The sequence below is a fragment of the Macaca thibetana genome, chromosome 7 (genome assembly GCF_024542745.1).
Source record: "Macaca thibetana thibetana isolate TM-01 chromosome 7, ASM2454274v1, whole genome shotgun sequence".
Lineage (NCBI taxonomy): Eukaryota > Metazoa > Chordata > Mammalia > Primates > Cercopithecidae > Macaca > Macaca thibetana.
Window position 1 is genome coordinate 105,187,911 of NC_065584.1, and position 26,389 is coordinate 105,214,299.

General features: G+C 39.2%; 1 protein-coding gene across 12 annotated transcripts in view; it reads right to left on the reverse strand.

The window, feature by feature from the left end:
* The window catches only part of AKAP13 (A-kinase anchoring protein 13), a 352,869-nt gene that overhangs the window by 213,394 nt on the left and 113,086 nt on the right, over positions 1 to 26,389 (reverse strand). For all 12 annotated transcript variants that reach the window (XM_050797981.1, XM_050797976.1, XM_050797966.1 and 9 more), the window contains exon 3: positions 4,552 to 4,699. In XM_050797981.1, the coding sequence (XP_050653938.1) occupies positions 4,552 to 4,699 (148 nt within the window). The remainder of the gene's footprint in view (positions 1 to 4,551; positions 4,700 to 26,389) is intronic.

Genomic DNA, 26,389 nt, shown 5'->3' on the forward strand with positions numbered 1-26,389 from the left:
GAATTATCTTCAAAGGATGTCCAGATTTCCGTACACTATTTGCCAATCCTACCTAGGTCTTAAAAAAACAAATCTCAGCTTTATCTCTCGAGAAAAATCACTGGTTAATTAAAATGTCATTTAGGATTTTATTTGTTTTCTATGGAGAGACAATAATGGAATATTATTTTCATTTATTACTAAGGCAACACCTTTCATTATTAGAAGTATATTTCCATCTCAAGCTACATTTCAAAGCAAATTATATTCTTGAATGAGCTACTTTCATAGGTGTTTTGAATGTAATATTTTATTATAAAGCTGTGGTTGGCCTCCAGTGTTAATCAACACAAAGATGGATTTATTTTTTTTTTTTTTTTTTTTTTTTTTTTTTTTTTTTTTTTTTTTGAGATGGAGTCTCGCTCTGTCGCCCAGGCTGGAGTGCAGTGGCGCAATCTCGGCTCACTGCAAGCTCCGCCTCCCGGGTTCACGCCATTCTCCTGCCTCAGCCTCCCGAGTAGCTGGGACTACAGGCGCCCGCCCCTGCGCCCGGCTAATTTTTTCTATTTTTAGTAGAGACGGGGTTTCACCATGGTCTCGATCTCCTGACCTTGTGATCCGCCCACCTCGGCCTCCCAAAGTGCTGGGATTACAGGCGTGAGCCACCACGCCCGGCCAGATGGATTTATTTTCAAAAGAGAAGACATTCTTTTCAGCAATCAAAATGTTTTCATCGAAAATTACTATGTATCATACAAATAACAAGCTCACTGTAAACATTTAAACAATTCAGGTTGGGCGCGGTGGCTCACGACTGTAATCCCAGCACTTTGGGAGGCCAAGGCAGGTGGATCACAAGGTCAGGAGATCGAGACCATCCTGGCTAACACGGTGAAACCCTGTCTCTACTAAAAATACAAAAAAATTAGCTGGGCATGGTGGCAGGTGCCTTTAGTCCCAGCTACTCGGGAGGCTGAGGCAGGAGAGTGGTGTGAACTCAGGAGGTGGAGCTTGCAGTGAGCCAAGATCCGGCCACTGCACTCCAGCCTGGGCGACAGAGTGAGACTCCATCTCAAAAAAAAAAATCAATAAATAAATAAATTCAAAGATAGATAAAGTAGAAAGTCAAAGTCTCCACCTACCTGCCCTCTAAGATGTTACTACTTATGCTTAAAATACTTTATTTTTAAAAAGGAGGGGAAATCACATCATAACTACTTTAAAAGGTCTTTACAACTTCTTTATAATTACAGACACATGCAAACACACACACACACACACACGGGGGGGATGGGGAAGGAGGGGGCAGGAGGGAGGGATAGACAGACATATACACTTCAATGTAGGACTTATTACAAAACATGCAAAAAAAAAAAAAGAGAGAGAAAACAGAGATGGGTGGGAGACAGGCCTGCAATTTCAATATCCGAAGTCAAAATAATTTATTAGGAGATAATTTAGAATGTCTATGTGTCAACCCTATTTAGGGAAATATTGATTTGATAAAAGCAGACTAACATCGAAAAGTAGCTGCCTTTTGAGGGTTAATCAATCCTTTGGTTTTAGGAAAAACTAAAATGTTACAAAACACAGTGAAACATACAGAGAACTCAAAGAAAAATCAGAGCCAGCAATCTGGATGAAACATGAAAAATAAAAAAGTAATAATAATAAAAGCAAGAAGAGGCTGGGCACGGTGGCTCATGCCTGTAATCCTAGCACTTTGGGAGGCCAAGGTGGGCAGATCACGAGGTCAGGAGTTCAAGACCAGCCTGGCCAACATGGTGAAACCCCACCTCTACTAAAATATGAAATTTAGCCAGGCATGGTGGCACACGCCTGTAATCCCAGCTACTCAGGAGGCTGAGGCAGGAGAATTGCTTGAACCCAGGAGATGGAGGTTATAGTGAGCTAAGATCGTGCCATTGCATTCCAGCCTGGGCAACAGAGCAAGACTCCTTTTTGGGGTGGGGGATGAGGGGCAAGAACAAGGCACAAAGCTCTGTTTCTTCTCTTAGCCAAAATGACTAGGAATTGCAGAGCTCGTCCCACACATAAGCACAAAGAGTGCAGAGACATCCCTGTAGGCAGTAGCTGCTGCAACAAACAGACCATGCACACTTATCCAGGAACTGGGATGCACAGTGCACTGCACGGACTTTCCACGAAGACTGGACTTTCCATGAAGATTCTTGACTTATCTAGCACTGCTCTCAGCAAACAGGAAATCTGAGGCTATCAATGCAGCTAACTGATGCACAAAAATCATCGGACTCCTTCTCCAAGCTAAAAATGCAACTCAACAAGCCAGAGACTCCTTTTGAATTTATTTAAAACAAACAAACAAACAAAACAAACAAACAAAAACAGGGCGGGGAGGGGGTTACATGTGAGTGTGAGTATGGGTGTATTTACATACATACACATCTTTCTACAAGAGCAGCTTCTGGGAAGCAGGATGTGTGACACAGTAGAAAAGTTGTTCTATCAAGTGACAGTTTCCTAGAACAAGCCTTCTTAGCATATACCAGTGAGGAAACCAAACAAAAATCCTTGTCCTCATAAAGCTAACACTTTAGTTGGGGCAGACAGAAAATAAATAAGATAAATAAGTAAAATATATGTGAGAAGTTGAAAAGTGCAATGGAGAAAAATAAAGCAGGAAAGGGGGATAGGGAATGTGGAGAGGCGGCAGCTGTGTATTTTTATAAGCTGGACCGAAAGGCTTCACTGAGGTGATAGCTGAGTAAGGGCCTGAAGGAAGGGAAGGCACAAGTCTAAGTCCACAAAGGCAGATTTAAAGACATTTAGGTCCAGGCTAAAGAATTTACCCCATAATATAAACAAGAAATTCAAAACAAGTTAACCCCCAAAATGCCTCTATCTCTACCCCTCCACAATAAATTACCAAACTAAGCCAAATGACAGTAGCTGAAAAAGACAAATAACCAGAAAAATCTCATATGCGATAAGTAGAGCAATAGGGTCTGGTCAGGAATCTCCTTTGCTTAGTTAATAGAGTTTCTACTACACCAACTAAGGATCTCATTGATACCCTTGCACACATATCAAAGGCTCATATGTTAAAAGTGTTGTCTTACTCTCCATTTGGCCTTCCAGAGGTAAAAGGTCTTTCAGGGACTCTAATCCTTTTGTCACCTCTGCTGTGATGAGGCACCTCATATCAGCTGCCTGACTAAATTCAGGTAGGAAGCAGAATGTTCAGGCCAATGGGAAGGGGGGAGTTATCAGACCTCATAAGCATGATGGAAAATACTGGAATGTGGCTAAGCCGAGAGACAATTCGTAGAAAATGAAAGAAAAGCCAGGTACTAGGTAGGACTCCAGGGCCAAAGCAAACGGGTCAGGAATGATTTCCCAGGATTTGGACCAAATTAGAGGAAAGGCGCAGAGTCTAATATACATTCTGCTTGGTTTGGGTAGGCAGGGCAAGGGTACTTATATAGACATATATAAAGAGGTACTAGAATCAAAGTCAAGGGAAGAAATGTGAACTAGAGCTCAGAAAGGTAGGCTGAGGACAGTGTTCAAGGATTTGGTACAAACTTAGAGCTCCAGGCTGTCATACAAGTTCAGCGACTCTGGGAAAGTAATTGCCTGCTGCCCATCCTGGTTTAAGGACCTTACCAGTAAAGGCTTAAGGGCTTTGAGGTACATCCCTCTCCACCAAGAGAACAGACTTTGTTGGGATCTGTGACTGAGGATCACAGTTAGGACACAGGCCATGCTTGTTATATTTGCCTTTTCCCTTTTATCTGCTTGCAGTCTCCTTGTATCTACTTATATGCCCTTTCTAGATACACATGCACACACAGGTATACAAACACACAGTCCTCAAACTTTAACCCTAAAGTGCTCCTAGTATAGGAAGTATTATGTTTATAAAACTTACCTCAATTCCTTTCCTAATGAGAACTGAGTCACGGACTGATCAATTATACCTAGGTTAAGAAGCGGTTTCTCCCCACCACCAACACATAATAAATGTTCAGCAATGGTGATACTGGATGGCACCTGCTAGAGAGCAGACCTCAAGTTCCAGAGAAGCCTTTCTGATGTGATATACATCACAGGAAACAAGATGACTGGAGCTGTGGGTTACAAGGAAGGATACCTAATACTCTTCAGAAAAGCAATCGGTATCTATCCTGACTGCCTTCTTTTATTTCCTGTCCATAAAAATTTGGAAATAATCTACCTAGAGACTCTCCAGAATCTTTAAATCCTTGAATTTTCAACATCATTTTTACCAAGTAGGAGGATAAACCAGCTTTCAACTGTCATAATCCCAGTTCTTAAATAAGTTATAATTTACAGAATTTGGTAGGTGGCCGACACAACAATAATACATATAAAACGGCACAGCAATAAAAAACTGGCAATCTGCTCCAATACCAGCAGGACCAGATATTCAAACTGCTTTATAAACTAATAAATTTTTTTACACTGCCTACACTTCACTCTTCCTGTCACTACTCTATACTAATAAACATAGAATAAAAGTGTTTAAGAACTAGGAAAAGCTAGTAAGGATCCCATTCAAATACTTACCAGGAGCAATGGTCTCCAATGTATCAGAACTGACCTTCCGAGTACTTGTACAGTGACGGAGGGTGGAACCCGAAAATACCAAGTAAAACACTACATCATCTTCAACTTTGTCCTCTTCAGCAAGCAGCACTGTAACAACACAATCGCCCTAGGAAAGGAAACAATATAGCAAGTTTACATTAGTAAGGTTCCTCTTCGCAGCCTATCTTTATCAAACATCATATTTAAGGGAAAATCAAATATACCGTCTAAACCATGCCCCCATTCTAGTAAGCTGAAACAGGTATAAAGATTGAGCACTTATGTGCCAGGCAATTATCCAGGCATTCACAATACAGAATGAACCTGAAAATAAGATCGCTCTCTCTTCTCTAAATTTACATTTTAGTGGAGGTGATTAGACAAATAAGTTAACCAATAAGATGAAGGAAAACTTTACTTGATGAATGGGTTAAAAAGGGGAAGGGCGGGGGAGATAGAGAAGAAAATCCAAAAATAAGGCAGAGAGGATGGAGGGGGTATAATAAATGATCACATCCTTGTACTCAGAATGCTTCTTAACTCCTGTGTTCCAGTTGACAATAATTCTCTAAATTCCATATCCCATAAATCATTACCAAGTCCATACATTCTCCAGCAATAGGCTTGCCTGGAAAGGGGAGAATGCAAAGAAGACGAGCTTGGGCTCCAGCCTAAGTGCGTAACAGGCTACAACATCCAAGTTTGTGTAAGTATACGCTATGATGTTTGCACAATGAACAAAATCACCTAATACCATAGTTCTCAGAACATATCGCCATAGTTTAAACAGCACATGACTGTATAGGAAAGCTCCTGGAACATGTTCAACTCTCCGTCTATAATATTTTTAACCTATTTCAATAGGAGGCTGCTTTTCTAATAATTTGTATTTCCTAACCATCTGACATTCCTGCTCTTCTTTATCTATCCCTACATTAATCCCATAAAATCAGATAAAAAATCTTGGGCCGATAACTTTGTCTATGACTTTGTAACTATTAGAAGGTAAGACATCTTTGTCTTTCAGTTGCTTTTTTTTTTTTTTTTTTTTTTTTTTTGGTAAGACGGAGTTTCCCTGTTGTTGCCCAGGCTGGAGTGCAGTGGCATGCTCTCGGCTCACTGCAACCTCCAACTCCTAGGTTCAAGCGATCCTCGTGTCTCAGCCTTGCAAGTAGCTGGGATTACAAGCACCCACCACCACACCCAGCTAAATTTTTTTGTATTTTTAGTAGAGACAAGGTTTTGCCATGTTGGCCAGGTTGGTCTCGAACCCTGACCCCAGACGATCTGCCCGCCTCAGCCTCCCAAAGTGCTGGGATTACAGGAGTGAGCCACCGTAGCCAGCTGTAAATACTCTTTAGTAGTTTTTATATATAGTTTTTTTTTTTAAATCAAGACCAGTGGCTAAATATATTCTATGAAATGCTGTCCTAATTATTAGCATTCTCGCAATTACAAACTATACAATTCCTGTTGTAACCATAACAAAAGATTACAAAGCATCAAGGTTTAAAGCACTGAGATGTAATACTATATAAATCTTAATAATGCACTACAGAAAAATCAATTTAGAGAAGGCCGGACCATTTTAGCATCATAATTAGAGGAGTAAATTCTCATTACGTACAGAAGATTTTTCCTTTCAATTTTAGCAACAATTAACACCAACAAGAGAACCATACCACCCTGTGGTCACAATTTACTAAGCCCAGCAGTATAACTGAGCAGAAGGTAGTTTTTTACTAAACACTAAAAAGCAACAACCATCAAGTCAAACCTAGGAACCAGGTCTATTAACAAAATATGCTCCAGCGGGTCCATGACTACTACTATGACTATCACAGTGGAGCATTCAACAGTATCCTAATCCAAGGAATATCACGGCTGGTAAAACAGAATTATCACTGACTTCAGTTACTACCCAGAATTAGACTTTTGTCTTGTTTATAAGACTCTCTCGGAAACATTTTTGAAAAGCTTAGCCTGGTAATATGTGTAATCTCCTTTGGCATGATGCAACCAGTTAAGAAGATGTTTGCAGCGTGTATGAGAAGAGTCTATTTCTCAAGGTACTGAAATATCCTCATAGCCTGAAAAAAGTACAAATGAAAAGTTCCATCCTTTGCAGCATAGTTTCACAAACTATGACCCACACGTCAATTCCAGCCTCTCACCATCCCGTTTTACATTTTGCGGGGGTGGGGGTGGGGGTGGGGGTTAGGGTTAGGGACAAAAAAAGGCCTTTTAATCCTTTTAATGTGAAAATTACATAAAATTCAAATTCACTGTCAACAAATAAAGGTTTAATTGAACTCAGACCATTCATTTACCCACCATTCACGGCCAGTTTTGCACTACAATGGGCCATAGAAGGTAATGATTACATGAGAACTTAGCCCACAGCCTAAATTATTTACTATCTGGACTTTTACAGGGGGGAAAAAAAAATTCACTTTGATTTCTAACCTGGTATTCTAAGAGTATATCTTCCTTTTCACAATCAAGAATTTCATCCTCACATGAGACCCAACATCTTGCTGGGAGACTCTCTGTGCCCCAAGATACTAGTGATGTCTGGGCCTTCCTTCGGGGACAGAGGAGGTGGCTAATTATAAGCAGATGAAATCCTTTTAGCAATGCTTTCAATATGAACCTCTTTTTACAAGTAAGTTTTAAACTGCTTTCATATATATATATATTTTTTTTATTATACTTTAAGTTTTAGGGTACATGTGCACAACGTGCAGGTTTGTTACATATGTATACTTGTGCCATGTTGGTGTGCTGCACCAATCAACTCGTCAGCACCCATCAACTCATCATTTACATCAGGTATAACTCCCAATGCCATCCCTCCCCTCTCCCTCCTCCCTATAATAGGCCCTGGTGTGTGATGTTCCCCTTCCAGAGTCCAAGTGATCTCATTGTTCAGTTCCCACCTATGAGTGAGAACATGTGGTGTTTGGTTTTCTGTTCTCGCGATAGTTTGCTGAGAATGATGGTTTCCAGCTGCATCCATGTCCCTATGAAGAACATGAACTCATCCTTTTTTATGGCTGCATAGTATTCCATGGTGTATATGTGCCACATTTTCTTAATCTAGTCCGTCACTGATGAACATTTGGGTTGATTCCAAGTCTTTGCTATTGTGAATAGTGCGCAATAAACATACGTGTGCATGTGTCTTTATAGCAGCATGATTTATAATCCTTTGGGTATACACCCAGTAATGGGATGGCTGGGTCATATGGTATTTCTAGTTCTAGATTCTTGAGGAATCGCCATACTGTTTTCCACAATGGTTGAACCAGTTTACAATCCCACCAACAGTGTAAAAGTGTTCCTATTTCTCCACATCCTCTCCAGTACCTGTTGTTTCCTGACTTTTTAATGATTGCCATTCTAACTGGTGTGAGATGGTATCTCATTGTCGTTTTGATTTGCATTTCTCTGATGGCCAGTGATGACGAGCATTTTTTCATGTATCTATTGGCTGTGTGCATGTCTTCATTTGAGAAATGTCTGTTCACATCCTTTGCCCACTTTTTGATGGGGTTATTTGTTTTTTTCTTGTAAATTTGTTTGAGTTCTTTGTAGGTTCTGGATATTAGCCCTTTGTCAGATGAGTAGATTGCAAAAATTTTCTCCCATTCTGTAGGTTGCCTGTTCACTGATGGTAGATTCTTTTGCTGTGCAGAAGCTCTTTAGTTTAATTAGATCCCATCTGTCAATGTTGGCTTTTGTTGCCATTGCTTCTGGTGTTTTAGACATGAAGTCCTTGCCCATGCCTATGTCCTGAATGGTATTACCTATATTTAATAGTTAGGGTTTTGGTTGTTGTTTGAGACAGGGTCTCACTTAGTTGCTCAGGCTGGAGTGCCAAGCACAATCAGGGCTCACAGCAGCCTCCAGTTCCAGGACTCAAGTGATCCTCCCCCTGCTGCCTCCCAAGTAGCTGAGACCACAGGCATGCGCCACCGCTTTGGGCTGCTTTTTAAATTTTCTATAGAGATCAGGTATCCATATGTTGCCCAGGATGGTCTCAAACTCCTGAACTCAAGTGATCCTCAAGGCCTGCCAAAAATGTTGAGATTATAGGCATGAGCCACTGCTCCTGGTCTGTAGTTTTTTTTGTTTTTGTTTCTGTTTTTAATATTAAGTCACACTACCTCATGACAAAAAAAATTCAATAGAAGAGAACACAAAAGCTCCATTCATTTCAAAGCCTCTTGAAATTTAGATTCCAAAGGCACCTGGAATCAAAAATACCTGTTTTCCTTGAAGGAGTATTCTCTGCACACTGATAAAGTCACTGAGAGCAAATAACAAACTGCATTTCAGCCACTAACTCCCATTTTACTCCAGCAGAACCAGGTACCTACTATTACTTGAGATGGCTTTGAAAGATTAAATGAGTAGAATGGTGATGAAAAAATAACAAGGAAAAACAGATCTAGGTAACAATTTTTGTTGCGATGCTTTAATCCTACCATCTTTAAAGAATATCCTAGTATTAATAAATTACTCTGCTGTCCCTGGGAAAGACCAGTCTACAGAATAAATAGATACATCAGTCTGGCTACACAGTGAACAAGTCTGCCATGTTTCTAAACAAAATAAAATATTAACAAGGGTAATTTTCAAGACATTCTCAATTATCATTTTAGTTTGACACAACCTCAGGAAGAGTACACACCTACGTCACCACTCTCTTCCAATAATCTGAACTTAAGAAACAGTGTGATCCCCTTACACAGATATTTTCCATGTTTCATCATTAGTGAGAAATGTCTCCCCGAAACTGACAATTTTTTCAGGGTCCTGATTAGTTTTGCTAACAGATGACATAAAAACTAATGGAAAAGACATCTATACTAGCCCTTATTCTGTAAATATAGGTTAGCCCCCCCCACCCCTATATAAATAAACTGTGATATAAAATACCACTATCAACCACTTATTTGCAAATAAAAACAGGTTTTTATAAAAGAGTTACTTTACAATGTGATTTTAAATGGTAGCCATGGTCTCACTTTTCCCCATCCTAAAGTAATTCTTAGAGTAGCTACATACTATAATAATGGCACTGTAACTTCCTTTATATATTAAGTTTAAAAAATTTTTTTTCACTTAGATTGCTACCCTGGAATTCTAAGAATATATTTTCCTTTTCTAGACAAAAGATTTCCTCTCCTCATGAGACCCAACATCTTGCTGGGAGATGCTCCATGTCCCAAGATACTAGTGGTCTGAGGCTTTCCTTTAACTGGGAAAAGTAACTTGATTAAAAAAAAAAAAAAAGAAGTGAGATGGGAAAGGGAAAGGTATTTGGGGGATGGGAAGAGGCAAATTACAATGCAGGGATGAATGGACAAAAAAGGGCTTTGGACAGAGAAGGTGGTAGATACGGATTAGGAGAATGAGATAGAAAGACCTGTAGGAGGAAGGGTGAAAGACAGGATGACATCAATGTCATCTTAGATAGTAAGAAAGTGTCAGCCATAGATTTTCAAAGGTGGGCCCAGTCAGCAGCAAAGTCAGTGGTATACTGGAGTTGGCTTATGTAGACTCATGAGTGCTCATTATTAAATTTTCAGGAATTCTGCAAGGAATTCTGTTAAACATAGCCATTATTAAAAATTACATTATATTGGCTTATAATTAAGTAAATTGCATTAAAAACAAATGTCATAAATATTCAAAACTTATCACTTTTTAATTATTTACCACAACATACTATACTTTATGCTCTGGAGGTTTCTATCTATTGTATCCAGACAGCAGAAATTCCACATAATGGTGTGCTGCTGCATGTCTTCACAACTCATATCTCTTGTCAAATCTGTATTCGTAATATGCCCTGGATAGCCTGAAATCAACCATTATGGGAGTATTTACACCACTGAAATTGGCAAATGCTATAAATCAGGGCTTTCTGTTTTTCTTTTTAACCAGCACACCACTGAGAACAGGTCAGCAGAAGGGAAGGAGAGGGCAAAGGGGGAGAATTTCCACAGGGAGGACCAAGGAAGGCCACGGCAGGCCCATTTAAGAGACATCATCACGTACAGAAAGAATGGAGGTCTTGCTATAAGACAAAACGCTAGTCAAGTACAAACCATCACAGATTATAGGTAACAGTGTTGTCATAGTTCTACTCACAGCAGTTCAGTATTATCACCGCCTTGAGTTAACTTGTTAGTTTATAACTTGTTAGTGTATCACCGTGATTAAGAATATGATCATTGACACCAACCTGCCTGTGTCTTTATCACAGTATGGTATATCGCTTTATATCTGTTTAACTTGGGGTATGTTGTTTAACTTCCTTATGCCGTAAGGGAGGACAAGAATTATCAACCTTATCTCATAAGGTCGTTTTGAAGAATTAGGTGATTGATAAAAGGAAAGCACCCATATCAAGTGTCTGGCACATAATATTCAATAAATGACTACTATTATAATGTACCAGGATGTGCACCCCATTAGAGCATGTTTTATTCACTGAGAAACCTGCTTTGTCCAGACTAGTAAGTTGCACTTGAAAAGACAGAAAGGGAGACACCAAAACTTTAATGGCAGTTATTCCTAGACGGAATTTTAATACACCATGTGCTTTTCTGAGTTCTCCGATTTTTAACATCTTTGTTGTTAAAAACTGGAAAACAGAAAAGATGTTTAAAATGTTAAGGAAGTTGCTAAAAACGCAACAAAGATGTTGGAGAAATGCTCACTTACCGCTTATAAATAACAAAGGGGAAAGCAGAACTTTGGCAGGTAACACCTGTATCAAGTGATTAAAAACAAAAAAAAAAAGTAAAAATAACCATAGAGAAATACGCTAACATCACATTTCACATAGCACGCACTAAGGACACGGCATCACTTATAACGTTCCTAACAAAAATGCATAACTTCAATCTAGTCATAAGAAAACATCAGACAAACTTAAATTGAAGGGGCATCTATGTAAAAAATGGCCTGTAACTCTTCAGAAAATGTCACTAACAAAAGACAAAGATTGAGGTCCTGTTCCAGATGAAAGAAGACTAAAAAGATTTGCCAACTAAACACAATACATGATTTTGGAGTGAATCCTGAATAAAAACATGCTGCTATTAAGGATATTATTGGGACAATGGCAAAATCTGAATGAAATTCCTGGTTTTGGTATCATGCTGTGGTTATGGAAGAACACCTTTGTTCTTAGAAACTACACAACAACGCATTTGGGGTAAAAGGATGTAATACCTAAAATTTACTCTCCAATGGTTCAGGAAAGAAATGATAACAGACAGAATGATTAAGTAAATATGGCAAAATGTTAACAGTTGGAAAATAGGGGCTTAAGGTTTATAAGATGTAATATCTGTTCTATTCTTACAGCTTTTCTATAAACTTGAAATTATTTCAGAATAAAGTTTCCAAGAAATATCTACTCAAATAATTTATAATCAAATATTGGAAGTTAAAAGGTATAAAATGTAGATTTCTGAGTTTATTTTTTATATCTTGCAGTCACATATTTTATGTAAAGACATTCTTGTAGGCTCCAAGAATTGTGAAATTATAACAAAAACTACCTTTCAATCCAGAATCATAAAAGTTTCACAGGTCTTCCCAAATTTATTTCCCAGTCTGACAAAATGACAGGATTTATATCCACTGCAAATTTGGGAAAAGTGAAACAAAGGAGTTAAATAAACTAAGTAAAAACTGAGTGTTATTACAGGGTATTACCTTTCCATTAGGTAGCAATTATTACAGTACCAAAAAAAAAAAAAAAGCAAAAAACCCTCAAAATCTCATTAACCAACACTGCTTGTATTTACATAACTATCTTCATTCTCTCCTTTAAACACAATTGATAGGCAATTGATAAAACTTTGCCCAGTTACTTTGCTAAAACAAACACCGACAGGTAGCTACAACTTTTCCATAGGCTAAAAGGCAAAGTCATGGCATTTTAACTTGGCAACTCATGGTAGCCAGTGTTCAATTTCATTAAAGGCTCACACAACAGAGGAACACTCAGCAGCAATGAACATTATCTAGTGCACAGATATTGGTCGCTAATACCGTTCTCCACTAAAAAGAACTGAGTCCCTTCAGAGACTTGGCTGATTCCAGGCCTGGGTCAGACTGTAACATCTTGTTTTGACAGAAAACAATGAAGTGCTCAAAAAAAAAAAAAAAAATTGGGCCATGTCTTAAGGACACAGAAGCCAGACTCCAGTGGCTTCCTCTGTACAAACCTGGGACAATTTAAAGACTAAACAATCAAGAACAGCAATAAATTATAAACAATTTTTTAACAAATAGGAAGTCATGAGTCCATATTAATAACAATAGATAAATTATATAGCAGAGAAGGGAGTTTCTATGAGTATCGAAGAATGACAGGGTTCGACTGCTAAAAGAGGGGAGATTGCTGGAATAGTAAAATTATCACTGCACAAACATGGTAAAGATTCACTCTGGCAAAAAGTTATCAATGAATGCTCAATCCAGAGGGAGATTCTGACGAGGAACAGCATACATATTACACAGTCTTTTAAGTGTCTCCCCATAGATTGCTTATTAGTTAAAAGAGAGAAAAAAGAAGTAGTATTCATTCAGTGAAATCCGCCAATACACTGAACAGGTAAATCAAAATAAAGATCTCAATAAAGACAGATGACAGATGTGTCTCCAGAGTCACACACTGAGAAAGACACAAGGTTACCTATGCAGTGCTCTGACCAAGCGTGCAAGCCCTCAACCTAATCACAAGGAAACGTCGGACAATGAGAAAGTCTATTAAGAGAGAGGAGAGGCACTGTATTCTTCAAAACTGGAAAAGATAAAAGATAAAGAAAGGTGTGGACGTGTTCCAGATTAAAGAAGGCTAAGAGACATGACAAAGAGCAGTATCTATCCTGCTGTGATTACAAAGGAGAATATCCCTATTTTAGGAAATACATACTGAAGCATTTTAGAAATAAACAGCCAGGATACACGTAACTTACTGACAGATAATTAAGGAAAAAAATTGTCGGCCTACAGGTAAATAGCTAGAGTGAAAATGATACAGCAAATGGCGTAAGATGTTAACAACAGGTGTTGTCCTGAGTAAAGAATATATGAGTATCCTTTGTATTACTTTTGGAAAACTTTTTATAAAATTATTTTTTAATATTTTTAATATTTTGGAATTATTTCCACATTAAAAGTTTTAAAAACATAAAAATAAAAACTTGTAAAACCTCCAAGGCTTCCCACAAAAAACTGTAAAAAGATTTTGAAATAAATTAAGGGCTGGGGTTGTGGGAAGCCCTATCAATACAGATGTGGAGAAAGCTCTGTCATTAACAGCAAATGTAGAAGTTCCTTCAGCCTCACACTGAGAGCATGGAGCTTGTCCATGGCTGACCGAGGTGCTTTGCAAATACTGCAAGGTATCTTTATCTCCACTTAAGAGATGAGAAAGCTGTTGCAGAGAGTATTTTTTAAACCTTGCCTTTTAAAAAGCTAGAAGGGTCAAGTGGGGATTCAAATCCAAGCAGGATTCCTAAGTCTGTACTTCCTCTATATCCCGACCTTGAAGTTAAGAGGAGGAGACAGAGTTAGGTGTGGGAAAAAAGAGATATGTGTGAAGAGGTCATTGTTGATAGAAGGAACATGTTACATAGCAAGCAAGTCGCAGGCATCGAAGGACTACAGGGTAGAGGAGAAAGAGGGTGCTGAGAACAAGAAAGATGGAAGAGTCTGGAGGTGGGGAAGGGAGGAGAAGCAGGAGGTCTGCTTATGCCCAGGGTAAATCCAAACCCAGACACAATGGCTGCTTGGGCCCAAACAAGTGCGACAAAGTCAGAGAGATGTATAATTGTGTGCACTGCACTGTCCATGTTTCTCTTTACCACCTGAGGCTTATGGAAAGCAAGAACTGTCTTTTGAAACTTCACACAAGGCCTATGTAGCAGTAGGAAGTTGTTCCATAACTGAGTGAATAAAGATGGCAGAGATCAGCTTATGCCGAATATTAATGGCAAGCCAAAAGATTCATACTTGAACCTGTGTAGGCGAGGGGAAAAAAAAGACACAGTCTTATGTGGTATATATTGAAAGAAAAATGGGGAGTCGGGGGTGTTAAAGGCAGCAAATATTCCAGAAAGATTTCTCTCACAGTCATATCCTAAGAAGGAAAAATAATAGAGACAAAGAAACCATTTGGGGAAAATAATACAAAAACACAATGTGAGAAAGTAAACAGTGCTTAACTGCCACGGTAGCAAGACAATCTAAAAAAATGATAAATGTGAGGAAAAAAGTTGTTAAAAGTAATTTGGGCCAGGCACGGTGGCTCATGCCTGTACTCCCAGCACCTGGGGAGGCAAAGGTGGGAGGATCTCTTGAGCCAGGAGATGCAGACTGAGGGAGCTATGATCACACCACTGCACTCCAGCCTGGGACAGGGCAAGACCCTGTCTCTCAAATTAATAATAATAATAATTTGATGAAATATGACAACCGAATGGATGGGACTAGAAGATAGTAAGCATGAAGCAGAATTAAGAGGAAAAAGGGGTATCTCTAAGGAAAACTAGTGGCTTGTGGGAATAATCTGTGATAAGATGATGAGGCTTTGAATCTTAAGTTTCATGTATCAGCAGGGTAGACAAGATAGATATTTGTACTTATTCTATATCCAACAGGTAAGTAACAGGGCAAGCTGTCAAAAAAGGGCTAGCCTGGCCACTCAGATCTGAGAGTCAACCTGCACTAAGTTAAGAACTAAAACCTTGACTGTAGATGAGTTTGTGGTAATAGAGAGCCAATGACTAGACCCTGGTGTTCCAGTAAGGGAGGGCAGTAAGAAGAAATGGATCCAGAGAAACAGGCCAAACAAGGAAGGGCCAGTTGGAGAAGAGCAGAAATCAGAGAACAAAGGATCAACAAAGCCAAAAGAGGCAAGAATATAAAAGACTTGCAGCATGTAAAGGAGTGACTTTTTAAAAAGAACTCCTCAGAACAAACAATGGAAGACAGGTGTCTGAAGAAAATCAACAAACTCAGAAATTTTTTTTTTCTCTAGCCTTCCATGGGTTTTTTCGTAACATATCTTTCATCTATCTATTCCAGTGCCCTGAACTCAGAAATGGCCCTATGGACCCAAGAGGAACCCAAACTCAAGTGCCACCTAAAAAGATGGGATTTGCCATATCTATTAATGGCAGCCACAAGTGAGCACTCTGCAGCCAAAACTTAAAATACTTGTTTCCCATTTCAAATCTTTCAGAAAGCTCATTTCATTTGCTAAACTAAAATAATGATCACTTCCCAGATTCACAATACACTCAATTTCACACCATTTAAAATATTTCAGAGTTCTCTTTATTTTAACCATCTATTGTTAATAATACCCTTGGTAACTACAAAAGTCTTTCAGGATGATACAATCTTGACAAGATATAATTGTTCATCTGTGATAATTAGGTGGAAAGCTAGCCTGCATTAATTAAAGGATTTTCAAATGACTTACTGCTAGCAAATACAGAATTGCCATCCATTGCTGGGATCATTTTTTAAAATACAAACATTATATGAAACAATATTGATAGGTAAATGAGACTTAAAATATCTGAAAATACTTTGTTCCTTTAAACATTTCCTTTAATATATTTTACTTTATTACTTCAATAATTGTATACTAGCAATAAAATGTATTACTAATATAATTATACATTTATTACTAACATAATAAATGCTATATTAGTACATATACTGACTTCTCTAGGTACAGGGAGATGAACGCCCAAACTCTACCCTGAAGAATATGACCAAAAAGACTTCTGCGGAGAAATGTCTAAGCCCAGTGCTGCTCAAAGCTCAAGACAGATCACCTCAAGCAGGCACATACTCTCTGAAAGCTTACACCATTACAGTGAAGCCGGGCCACAGACTGCATCTCGTTCATCTTTGTACACCCAATATCTCTTCAAAAGGCCTGATACAGCAAGTGCTAAATCAGGATGTACTGAGTTGAACAAAATGTATTTCATCTTTTTTTTAAAAAAATAAAACATAAAATGCTCCAAATAAAAATACTAAGTTTGTCTTGCTTATCCCATCCTTCCTTCCTTCATTTCAACAATGGGGTGGAGACTTAGGTGAGGAACTATGGCACACTAAGGCTACGGAGACAAGCCGGTTCTTGCCCTGTTGGGGCTCACAGACTCTTCAAGGAGACAGACACATAAGGCAACAATTGCAGCTGTATAAAAAGCATAGTAGGAGAAGCAAGGACCAGGGACTGCAGGGATTAGAGGAGGCCCTTGACTGCCTGAGCAAAACGCAGGGCAGGGAGGCCTCCCACAGTCTTGTCAAACACTGTGTCACCTGGAAGGAGCCTGAGGAATACCGATTCTCTCTCACCTGATTTCAAATTCTGTTTGAAAGAAATGATATTTGCAACCAGTGGACAGGGGTGACATGTGAGGGGAGGTGACAGAGGCTACAAACTAAATCCAAAACCATTCAGCTGTCAGACCTGAGAGTTTCTAAATACTGGATATAATGGCGCTTATAAAATTAGCAAACCCCAAAGAAACACAAACCTTGTATTTCTAACTTTGTGAATACCCCGAAGTGCTATTCCTTGGCATTCCTTATGTCAGAATTCATTCAAAAGGAGAATATCACAAAGTTTAATTATAGGATAAATGAGTTATATTTGTGCAGCCTAATTTAGTGGAGTGCTCTAGAAAATGACAGACAAATTCATAAGGCACGGTTACAACAAAGTAGGACCCCAAGGCTCCTTAAGATGAGAACATAAATATATGATGTTATTGCCATCAAGCTAGAAAACAGAAATCCTACCAGAAGAAAAAAATCTAAAAACCTTAATCACGAACAGAGCTATCCCGTTCTGTTGGTCCTTTAGTATTACCTCAAAGTAGCATGAATGGTTCTCAGAGTAGCTTCGTTTCTCTGGGAAATTAATACCATTATAAAGTAAGCATATGCACAAAACTCTTTAATATTATTTAGCACTCACTATTTCTTAAATGCAACATGCTACTCGATAACAAGGTATCAACCACCACACATGGTAGTGAAGTATAAAAAGGGAGGCTGGGAAACAGAATCAGGATCACTTAATAGCTACAGACCCCTGATAAGAACCACTTGAAGCTCATTTATTTTGTCAGCAAAATGAATTCATTCATTACAAAACTTACTGTAATATGTGTCAGACACTATTAAGAACTAGGCCTCAAACATGAAAGACAAGGCCCCTTGCCCTCATGGAGCTTGCATTTTAGCAGGTAAGACAAATTATAGAAAGTAACATTAGAGAGAAAGTTCTATTAGAAAGGGTAAGACAGCATAAAGGGATTAAAGTTTGTCTGAAATACGGATGACAGGATACTTTTCCCAACAGGGTGGTCGGGGAAAGCTCCTCCAAGGAAGCCAAATTTGAGCTGAAACCTGAGTGAAGCAAATTAAGGGAAGACAAAGAAAGCAGTCAAGGCAAAGGGAATATATTGAGTTCAAGGCAAGTAAAAACTCAGCGTGTTCAAAAAATAGCAAAGTCAGTCTGGAGGAGCAAATGAATAAACACTGGGTGGAAGGCGAGGTTGGAATATGGATTTTTTCTTTTTCTTTTTTAGTGTGATGCTAAACCACTGGAGGGTTTTGAAAAGAAGAGTGACATGATTCATGATTCATGTTTCAAAGGATTACTGTGGTTCCTCTGTGGAGAACAGGACAGAGCAAGGAAACTACAGAAACAGAAAGAACTTAGGAAGCATCAAGAGTGGTCCAGATGAAATATGACAGAGGACTCAACTAAAGAGCCAGCAGTACCACCACCTCTGTCAGAGGGCTGGAATTCCCCACTTCAACCCCTTGCCTTTAAAAAAATCTACACAAGGCCAGGCACGTAATCCCAGCACTTTGGGAGGCCGAGGCAGGTGGACTGCTTGAACTGAGGAGTTCAAGACCAGCCTAGGCAACATGGCAAAACCCCATCTCGACAAAAAATACAAAAATTAGTCAGACACGGTGGTGCATGCCTATATCCCAGCTACCCAGGAAGCTGAGGTAGAAGGACTGCTGGAGCCCAGAAAGCCAAGGCTGCAATAAGCCAAGACTGTGCCACTGCTCCCCAGCCTGGGTGACAGAGTGAGACCCTATCTTAAAAAAAAATTACACAAAGTGCCTGAGGAAAACAGAGGCTCCATCAATATTACTCATAGCTCATTCCTGCTTGAAATGCTTTGAGAACATCTTGCTGAAACCCATCTGTAAAGACAGGACATCAAATGGACAAAGCAAAATGCCACAGAGAAAAGGAGGAGGGACCTACACCCTCAAGGACAGTTTAGGAATATATCCTTGCCAGGATCCATGGCCCCCATTCCTGCCATGCACTCATGGCCAAGTCTCAGAAGAAGAACACTGAAAACTTTTCCAACAGCAGGTGCCCACCTGTTGCCCAGGGAGCACCACCAGTCTGACGTGTGGGGGTGGAGGGGGGTGATTAGGTGCTGCTGCCATCATACCCTACTCCCACTTGCCGCCACTTTGGGGATGTCAGTTCTAAAGGAAGCAAGTTGATCAGTCCCCAGAAGCTCGCATTCTTGGCCACACGACCACTACCTGTCATCAGGTGTTGGTGACATCCAAATTGGTTGACTAAAAGAATGGCATGCCCTCTGTCTTGGGGCAAAGAGAAGCTTAGAAGTTCGGTTTGACTTGTTCTGTCTTTGCTGTGGTTTCTAGACACAAGGAAAAGGCAATCAGCTTCGTGCCATACAACACAAAATGTTTCCTTTTCAATTCCCATTTCATCTAACATCAAGATTGGCAAACTTAATCTGTAAAGACTCAGATGGTAAATATTTTCAGCTTTGTGGGAAATATGGTTATTACTGCAACTACTCCGTTTTTTCTTTTTTTCTTTTCTTTTTTTTTTGGAGCACAAAAGGAGCCATAGACAATACATAAAGAAATGGGAGTGACTATGTTTCAACAAAACTTTCTTTACAAAAACAGGCAGTAGGCCAGATTTGGCTCACAGGCTGTAGCTTGCCAACCACTAGTCTAACATAACCTTTTAATACAGTTTTCCAGAGGTTCACACACCCAAGACATCAAAAAAAACCAGATTAAGAACCCGATTTAGTAGAAGAAACTCATGCCAACATACAATTACAGTGATATAACAGGTGCTATAAATAGAAACATTTCAAAAGTGTTATGGCCTAACAGAAGAGAAAGAAAGAGAAGGAAGAAAATTTGCCAGAGACTACAAAGGCTACCCAGAGAAAGTAAAATTTATGAATTTCAAAAACCACGTAGGAGCTGACTAGGAAGACAAGAGATAAAGTCACTCCAAGAAGGGGAGAGGATGTACGAAGGCACAGAACTGAACAAACACGGCGTATTCAAGGACTAACGGGCCATGGCTTCAGCATAGGGAACATGGGCATAAAAGAGTGCCAAGGATAAGCCTTTATACTCTAGACCAATGGGGCCCATGAAAGGATTAATAACACCTCTGTCCCATGTGCTTTCTGTACGTGGTTGGTGACGGTCAGGGAAGACGATCACAAACAACTGTTTTATATAACACTAATGATCATTAGTCTTCATATGTCCCCTGAGCAGTGAGGTCATCCCTGACCATCCTAAATGAAGTATGAGCTCTCCTACCCCAACTCTCCTTATTTATCTTGTCCTGCTTTATTTTTTCCATAGCATCATTTACTATCTGACACATATTTATTCATGTATGTCTATTTAATACAATACAGTATATAGTATACCTGTATGTATATATACAATTCTAAGAGTATATATTTATGTATTTATCTGAGTTCCCCTTTCCTCCCAACTGTTATGTAAGCTTCCTGAGAGGTGGGAACCTATTTGTTTTATTTAATGCTACATCACTGCCTAAAGGTGTGTCCTGTTGTTTCAGGTGCTCAATAAATGTTGGCCAAATGAATGCAAGAATTCCTCTCTGAACTCTCTTTCTGTAAACAATCTTTCTTTTTTTGTTGTTTTTGAGATGGAATCCCACTCTGTTGCCCAGGTTGGAGTGCAATGGCACAATCTCAGCTCACTGCAACCTCTACCTCATGAGTTCAAGTGATTCTCCTGCCTCAGTCTTCCCAGTGGCTGGGATTATAGGTGCCTGGCTAATTTTTTTGTATTAGTAGAGACGGAGTTTCACCACGTTGGCCAGGCTGGTCTTGAACTCCTGACCTCAAGTGATCCGCCCACCTCCTCGGTCTCCCAAAGTGATGGGATTATAGGTGTGAGCCACCACGCCCGGCCTGACAATCTTTCTACAATTCATCTTAAATACTTAAGATGACTAGATGAGAAATTAATTAAAAGATCTAGAGTCTAATGGTCTGAGTAAATTTTCAGCTCAGTTGTCCTTAAGAAGTCACTTAAACTATAACTAAAACTCAAGAAGACTAATGACAAGAAGAGCACCTAACAGCTACACCCCTATTTATTTAACCCAGGGGCTTTTCCTATATCTGTCTCAGCTGGAAAATACTAAGATAGTATCCACGTCCCTCAAAAGAAAATGCATTCTTGAAACTAGCCGACAAAGCCATTTTTATAAATCTTTCCTTAAAAGATACCTCAAAGTAATCTCAAGCAACATGAATAGAAATCCACCAAGAAATTTATCGACTTTTACATAAAGTCATTCCAGATATAGACTTAGGTTGACTTCACTGTTAGAAAATATTAAAGGATTTTATTTGGCATTTAAGGTTACTTTTTATTTAAACTAGGCTAATCTTTTGCAGATAAAGATACTGGCCAATGAAATCCTTATAACCTGTCTTCTTCTTTTTTAATCAGATTATGTGTATATTCCTGCCAAAAGCATACCCCTTTCTCAATGCCAATACAAAATTATTATTTTAAATACTACTAGCAGTCACAGCCCAAATTCATACTGTCTTCCAGCTTCATAATTTTGCAACACTAAGATACAGGATAATTCTTAAAGATGTCCAGGCACCACCTATTTGGTCCATTAAAACAAAGCCAGCAGATGGCGCTCAACAAATCTACTCGAGTTCTATGTCTATGGAGTAGTTTTAGAGATTGTTCTAACAGGGGGATTTCAGACAGAAAAGAAATTAAACTACTCAAGTTTGGATATCCTTTAATGTATGGTTCCTTTAATGAGAAATATTTCTTAAAAGGAAGAGAGTGTTGAAAAATTTTAAGAGTATAAGTTTTTCTTGTTTCAATGTACAATCCTCCCTCTCAAGTCTACTTTTGTCAAGCAAAGCTAAATTGTTCAGATGGTGCTGGCTTTCCCACTGGCTTTGAAACACAAGTGCGCGCACACACAGAGAGCGAGAGCAAAAGAGAGAAAGAGAGAGATGCAGGGAGAGGGGGAAAGGGAGGGAGAAAGAGAGAGAGCGATTCAGAGCGAGAGAGAGCGAGAGCGAGACAGCAAGAGAGAGAGCGAGAGACAGCGAGAGAGTCTCCACCTCTGAAAAGTGTTTCACAACTCTCTGGAACTGGTAGAATTATTAATTAGGTCAATACTTAAAGAGACATTCTCTCTTTTGCTAACAAGACCAGATATTTGGCTAAAACACAGACACATAAGGATTTTTATTTTTATTTATTTTTGAGACAGGGTGTTGTGCCCTGTCACCCAGGCTGGAGTACAGTGGTACGACCATGGCTCACTGCAGCTTCAAACTTCCAGGCTCAAGCAATCCTCCCATCTCAGCCTCCCAAATAGCTGGGACTACAAATTTACGCCACCATGCCCGGCTAATTTTTTTTTTTTTTTTTTTTTTTTTTTTGTAGAGACGGGGGTCTCACCATATTACCTAGGCTGGTCCCGAACTCCTGGGCTCAAGCTCTCCTCCCACTTCAGCCTCCCAAAGTGCTGCGATTACAAGCACAAGCCACTGCACCCAGCCTTTATTAATTCTCCATAAAAATGTAATGCAAGAGTTGGAAGTGATTAGATAAAATCAATCTCTCTGGCTCCCCATTCCTCATTCCTTCCCCTCTCCTCTCTCAGAGAGCAGATGGTTGAAGATTATACTCAGCTACTTGGTTGCTGATTGAAAAGGTGACATTCTGTCATTAAAATCTAAAGATTTGACTTCTGTTCTCATCTATATCTTACAGTTACTCACCTAGTTTTCTTGGTTATTTATTACCCTCAGTTCTCTTGTTTTTTCTCCAAAGTCATCAATTAAGTTGGGACTCCAGGCATCTAAGCTGGCCTCCACACACTAGGAAGCACAGTCTCCAAAATACAATCTGATCAAGCCACTCTCCTGATAAAGCCCTATGCCTGAGCATGTCCCTTCAACACATAGCACACAAAGCCCCCGACAACCTAGCCCTCGCTGACCCCTCCAGCATTATCTCCCTCACAGAGCCTCTCCTCAAACACTTTGCTACAAGCATACCAAGCCACTGAGAATTCATGAACACACGTTCAAGGTTCACTCTTCCTACCTGTCTCACTACTTGGCCATGCTGCTCCCTTTATCTGTCACACTCCCTTTATCTGTCACACTGATGATTAGAGTGAGAGAGTAAAGCATGAAAGACAATGCCTTTCTTTTCTAAGTAGAAACCTGGGCCCCTTCCTCAGAGGAAGGGCCTCCTTACCTGATCTAATACATACTATGCCTCACCTACTACAGGCAGATCAGGGTCCCCTCTGATTCCATGAGTCCATCAGGTTTGCACAATGGGTATCTCTGCACCAGCAATGCCTAAGTCAGGGAGCCTAGCAGGTCAAGTTGAATCACCTCTGGTCACATATCATTCCTAACCCAGGGTACAACATGCTGAGACCACAGAAAAGAGACATTCAAAGTTGGTCAGTGGGACACTGTCAACTACAAGATTAAGAAGGGAAGGTACCAATACTGAATGGACAGCACTGCTTTGGGGGCTGTAGCACCAGAGGAAGACCACAGGCTTTGAAATCACATGACTCAGAATATCAGCTTCCCTTGTTAGCAGCTGTGTGTTTAAAACAGCTGATTCTTTTAGGAGCTACCTCAAATTCCCTGTAAGAACTCCTACATTGTAAACTCTAGGAGGATGGAAATCATTATAATCCCATATCCGAAATGCATGAAATAATGGCTCTTGCATCAAATGCTTACTATTTGCCAGGACTGTTTTAAATGTCTTACACAAATTAAGGTTGCCATTTAATCCCCTTACCACGATATAAAGTAAGTACTAAAGTATTTTAACAAGGTATGCCAAGTACGTAGCATACACTAGGCACAAAGAAAATGTTCCCATCCATTCCCAAGTAAATAGAAACATCCCACATTTCCGAATTTCCATGTCTCTACCTCTCTTTTAATCTCTTCTAGTAAAACATACTATTTCTCAAACAGAGCCAAATAAAGTATGGTAATAAAATTGATTACTTTTTGATTTTACTTAATAATAGGTGAAGAATTTTTAACTAAATGGCAAATAAGTCTTACAAAAGAAACTGTCTAAAAGGTGTCATACAGAAATTTAGGAGAAGAAATTCCATCCAATTAACAGTAAACCAGCTTTTTCGTAAAACTGGTTAAGCTTTCTAATTTCTAACAAATAGTTACATGAGTATCAAACAACCCACAGTACTTAACCATAAAAGTAATCAGAAGAAAATTATATCATTTCAGATATTATCACTTTTCTTATCTAGTATTACCAGTAAAACCATTTCACAAAAATACATTTTTTAAGTTTTCCTTTTTAAGTGTCGACATTTTTTAAAGAAATAAGTCAACTTTATGAAAATCTTTCTAAGGGATATTACATATTTCCAGGCCTAAGAAGGCCTACTGATAAAGGTGGGCAGGAATATCAACTGAGCAACTGATATGTATTAAGATTTTTACATGTAGGAATGACATACTTAACTGCTGCAGATTAAATTACATATGTTAAATGCTTCTCAACGTAACTGATGTTTAGTAAGCATTCAATAATTGCCAACTATAGCTGTCACTTTTTAAATCACATGTAGTGCTCAAGAAAAATCCTGTAATATACATACTACCCTATATTATAGAACTTTTAAGATGAAGACTCTAAGGCTCCCACAGCAGGGCAGGAATTTAAAACCATGTCTACTTGACTCCTAAGCCCATACACTTTCTCTACGTGGGTTCTCAAAGTGTTGGATCATCTGGGAACTTACCAGAAATGCAATTTTTCACCCCTGTCCCAAACCTAGTAAATCAGAAACTCTGGGGTGTGGCCCAGCAATCTGGGTTTTAATAAGCCTTCCTGGTGACCCAAATGCATGCTCAAGTTTGAGAACCAGTGACCCCACAGCACCATGCTCCACTGTACCAGTTACCACAAAGGTCTAGTGTCTATCCCTAAATAGTTCCCCTTCTTCCCAACAAATTCCACTTTTCAGTGTGTCCTTCTGACTTTAATAATCTCACCAACATCCTTATTTACAAGTCCTAGGCAACCTGCACCATGCAGGGTTAAGAGCTGACACAGAGGAGAAATACACTGACATCATTAAAAGCTTAGGTTTCTGAAGAAAGGTCTAGTTTGAATTCTAACTCTCTTCTTACTAGCTGCATAACCTCAGCAAGTGACAAAAGTTCTCTGACACTTTCTTCGGCTTTAAAATGTAGAAAACAATAGTTATCTCATGAGATCATTAAGATGATTAAATGAGAAAAATGAATGTAGGTAGGACATATAGCATAGTGGATAAGTACTAGCAGGTATGGAATAAACGGAGGCTTAAGATCAGCGTTTGAACACAATACGCATTTCCGCCAACCTCTACTGCATACAAATGCACACTATATATACGGTATGGCAAATGAAAAATCAACATTCCATACTCACCAGAAAAACTGAAATCTCGGTACACCATTTTTAAAAACACTCATCTCCGTCTCATAGTCAAGGAGAAGAATTACTTTGTATTCTGAGACTTAGTAAGATATGGGCAACACATAATCATGAGTATATGGTGGCAAGAATATAATAAATTTCACAGGGATCTGGAAAATGAGGATTTGTGGAGAAACAATACTGGCTATAAAAAAATACCCACGGTTGTAGCTTCTTAATATTATGCTGCCTAGGATCCCTAAACCATACAAGATAGGACAAACTACGCAATAATACACTTTACTCAAAGTAGAATTTAGGAACACAAGAGGTGACTGAGAAGAAAATGGTGTTCATGAGTGACAGTAGGTGAAGATCACCCCTGGCCTTCTTTAATTCCAGAAGATGACAGGAATGGTAGGAAATGCTCCCACAATCAGATTGGTGGGTCCCATGAACCAAAAAAGGAATGTACCATCGCCTGAGCAGTAAGACAAAACTCACATTTCCTTCTGTGGACATAACAAAGAGAGACAGCTGAGAATTCCACCCCAGCCGCCAGATGCTCTGTATATCACATGGGGTCAACAGTTAATCCAGACACAGAGCCTTGTGAAGGGCTCCAAAGACACAAGAGCCAATAGCTCTTTCCTGGTTTAAAAAGGGTAACAAACAATCAAATTTCTGCGAGTACAGGTGAAATTCTCTATACTTAAAGATAAATACCCTAAGTTACAGCTCCCACATAAAAGGATCCAAAAGGAAATAAGCAGAATCTCTGGGGGGAAAATGTGTCTGAATGAGGAAAAAGTACTAAAGATTTGCATCACCAACCCATCAAACAAAACAATCAATAAATTCATGTATCTTCCAGAAAAATATAATTTCTACCTCCCTGCTGATATAAATAAATGTTCCCAATGTTCTACTTGAAGGG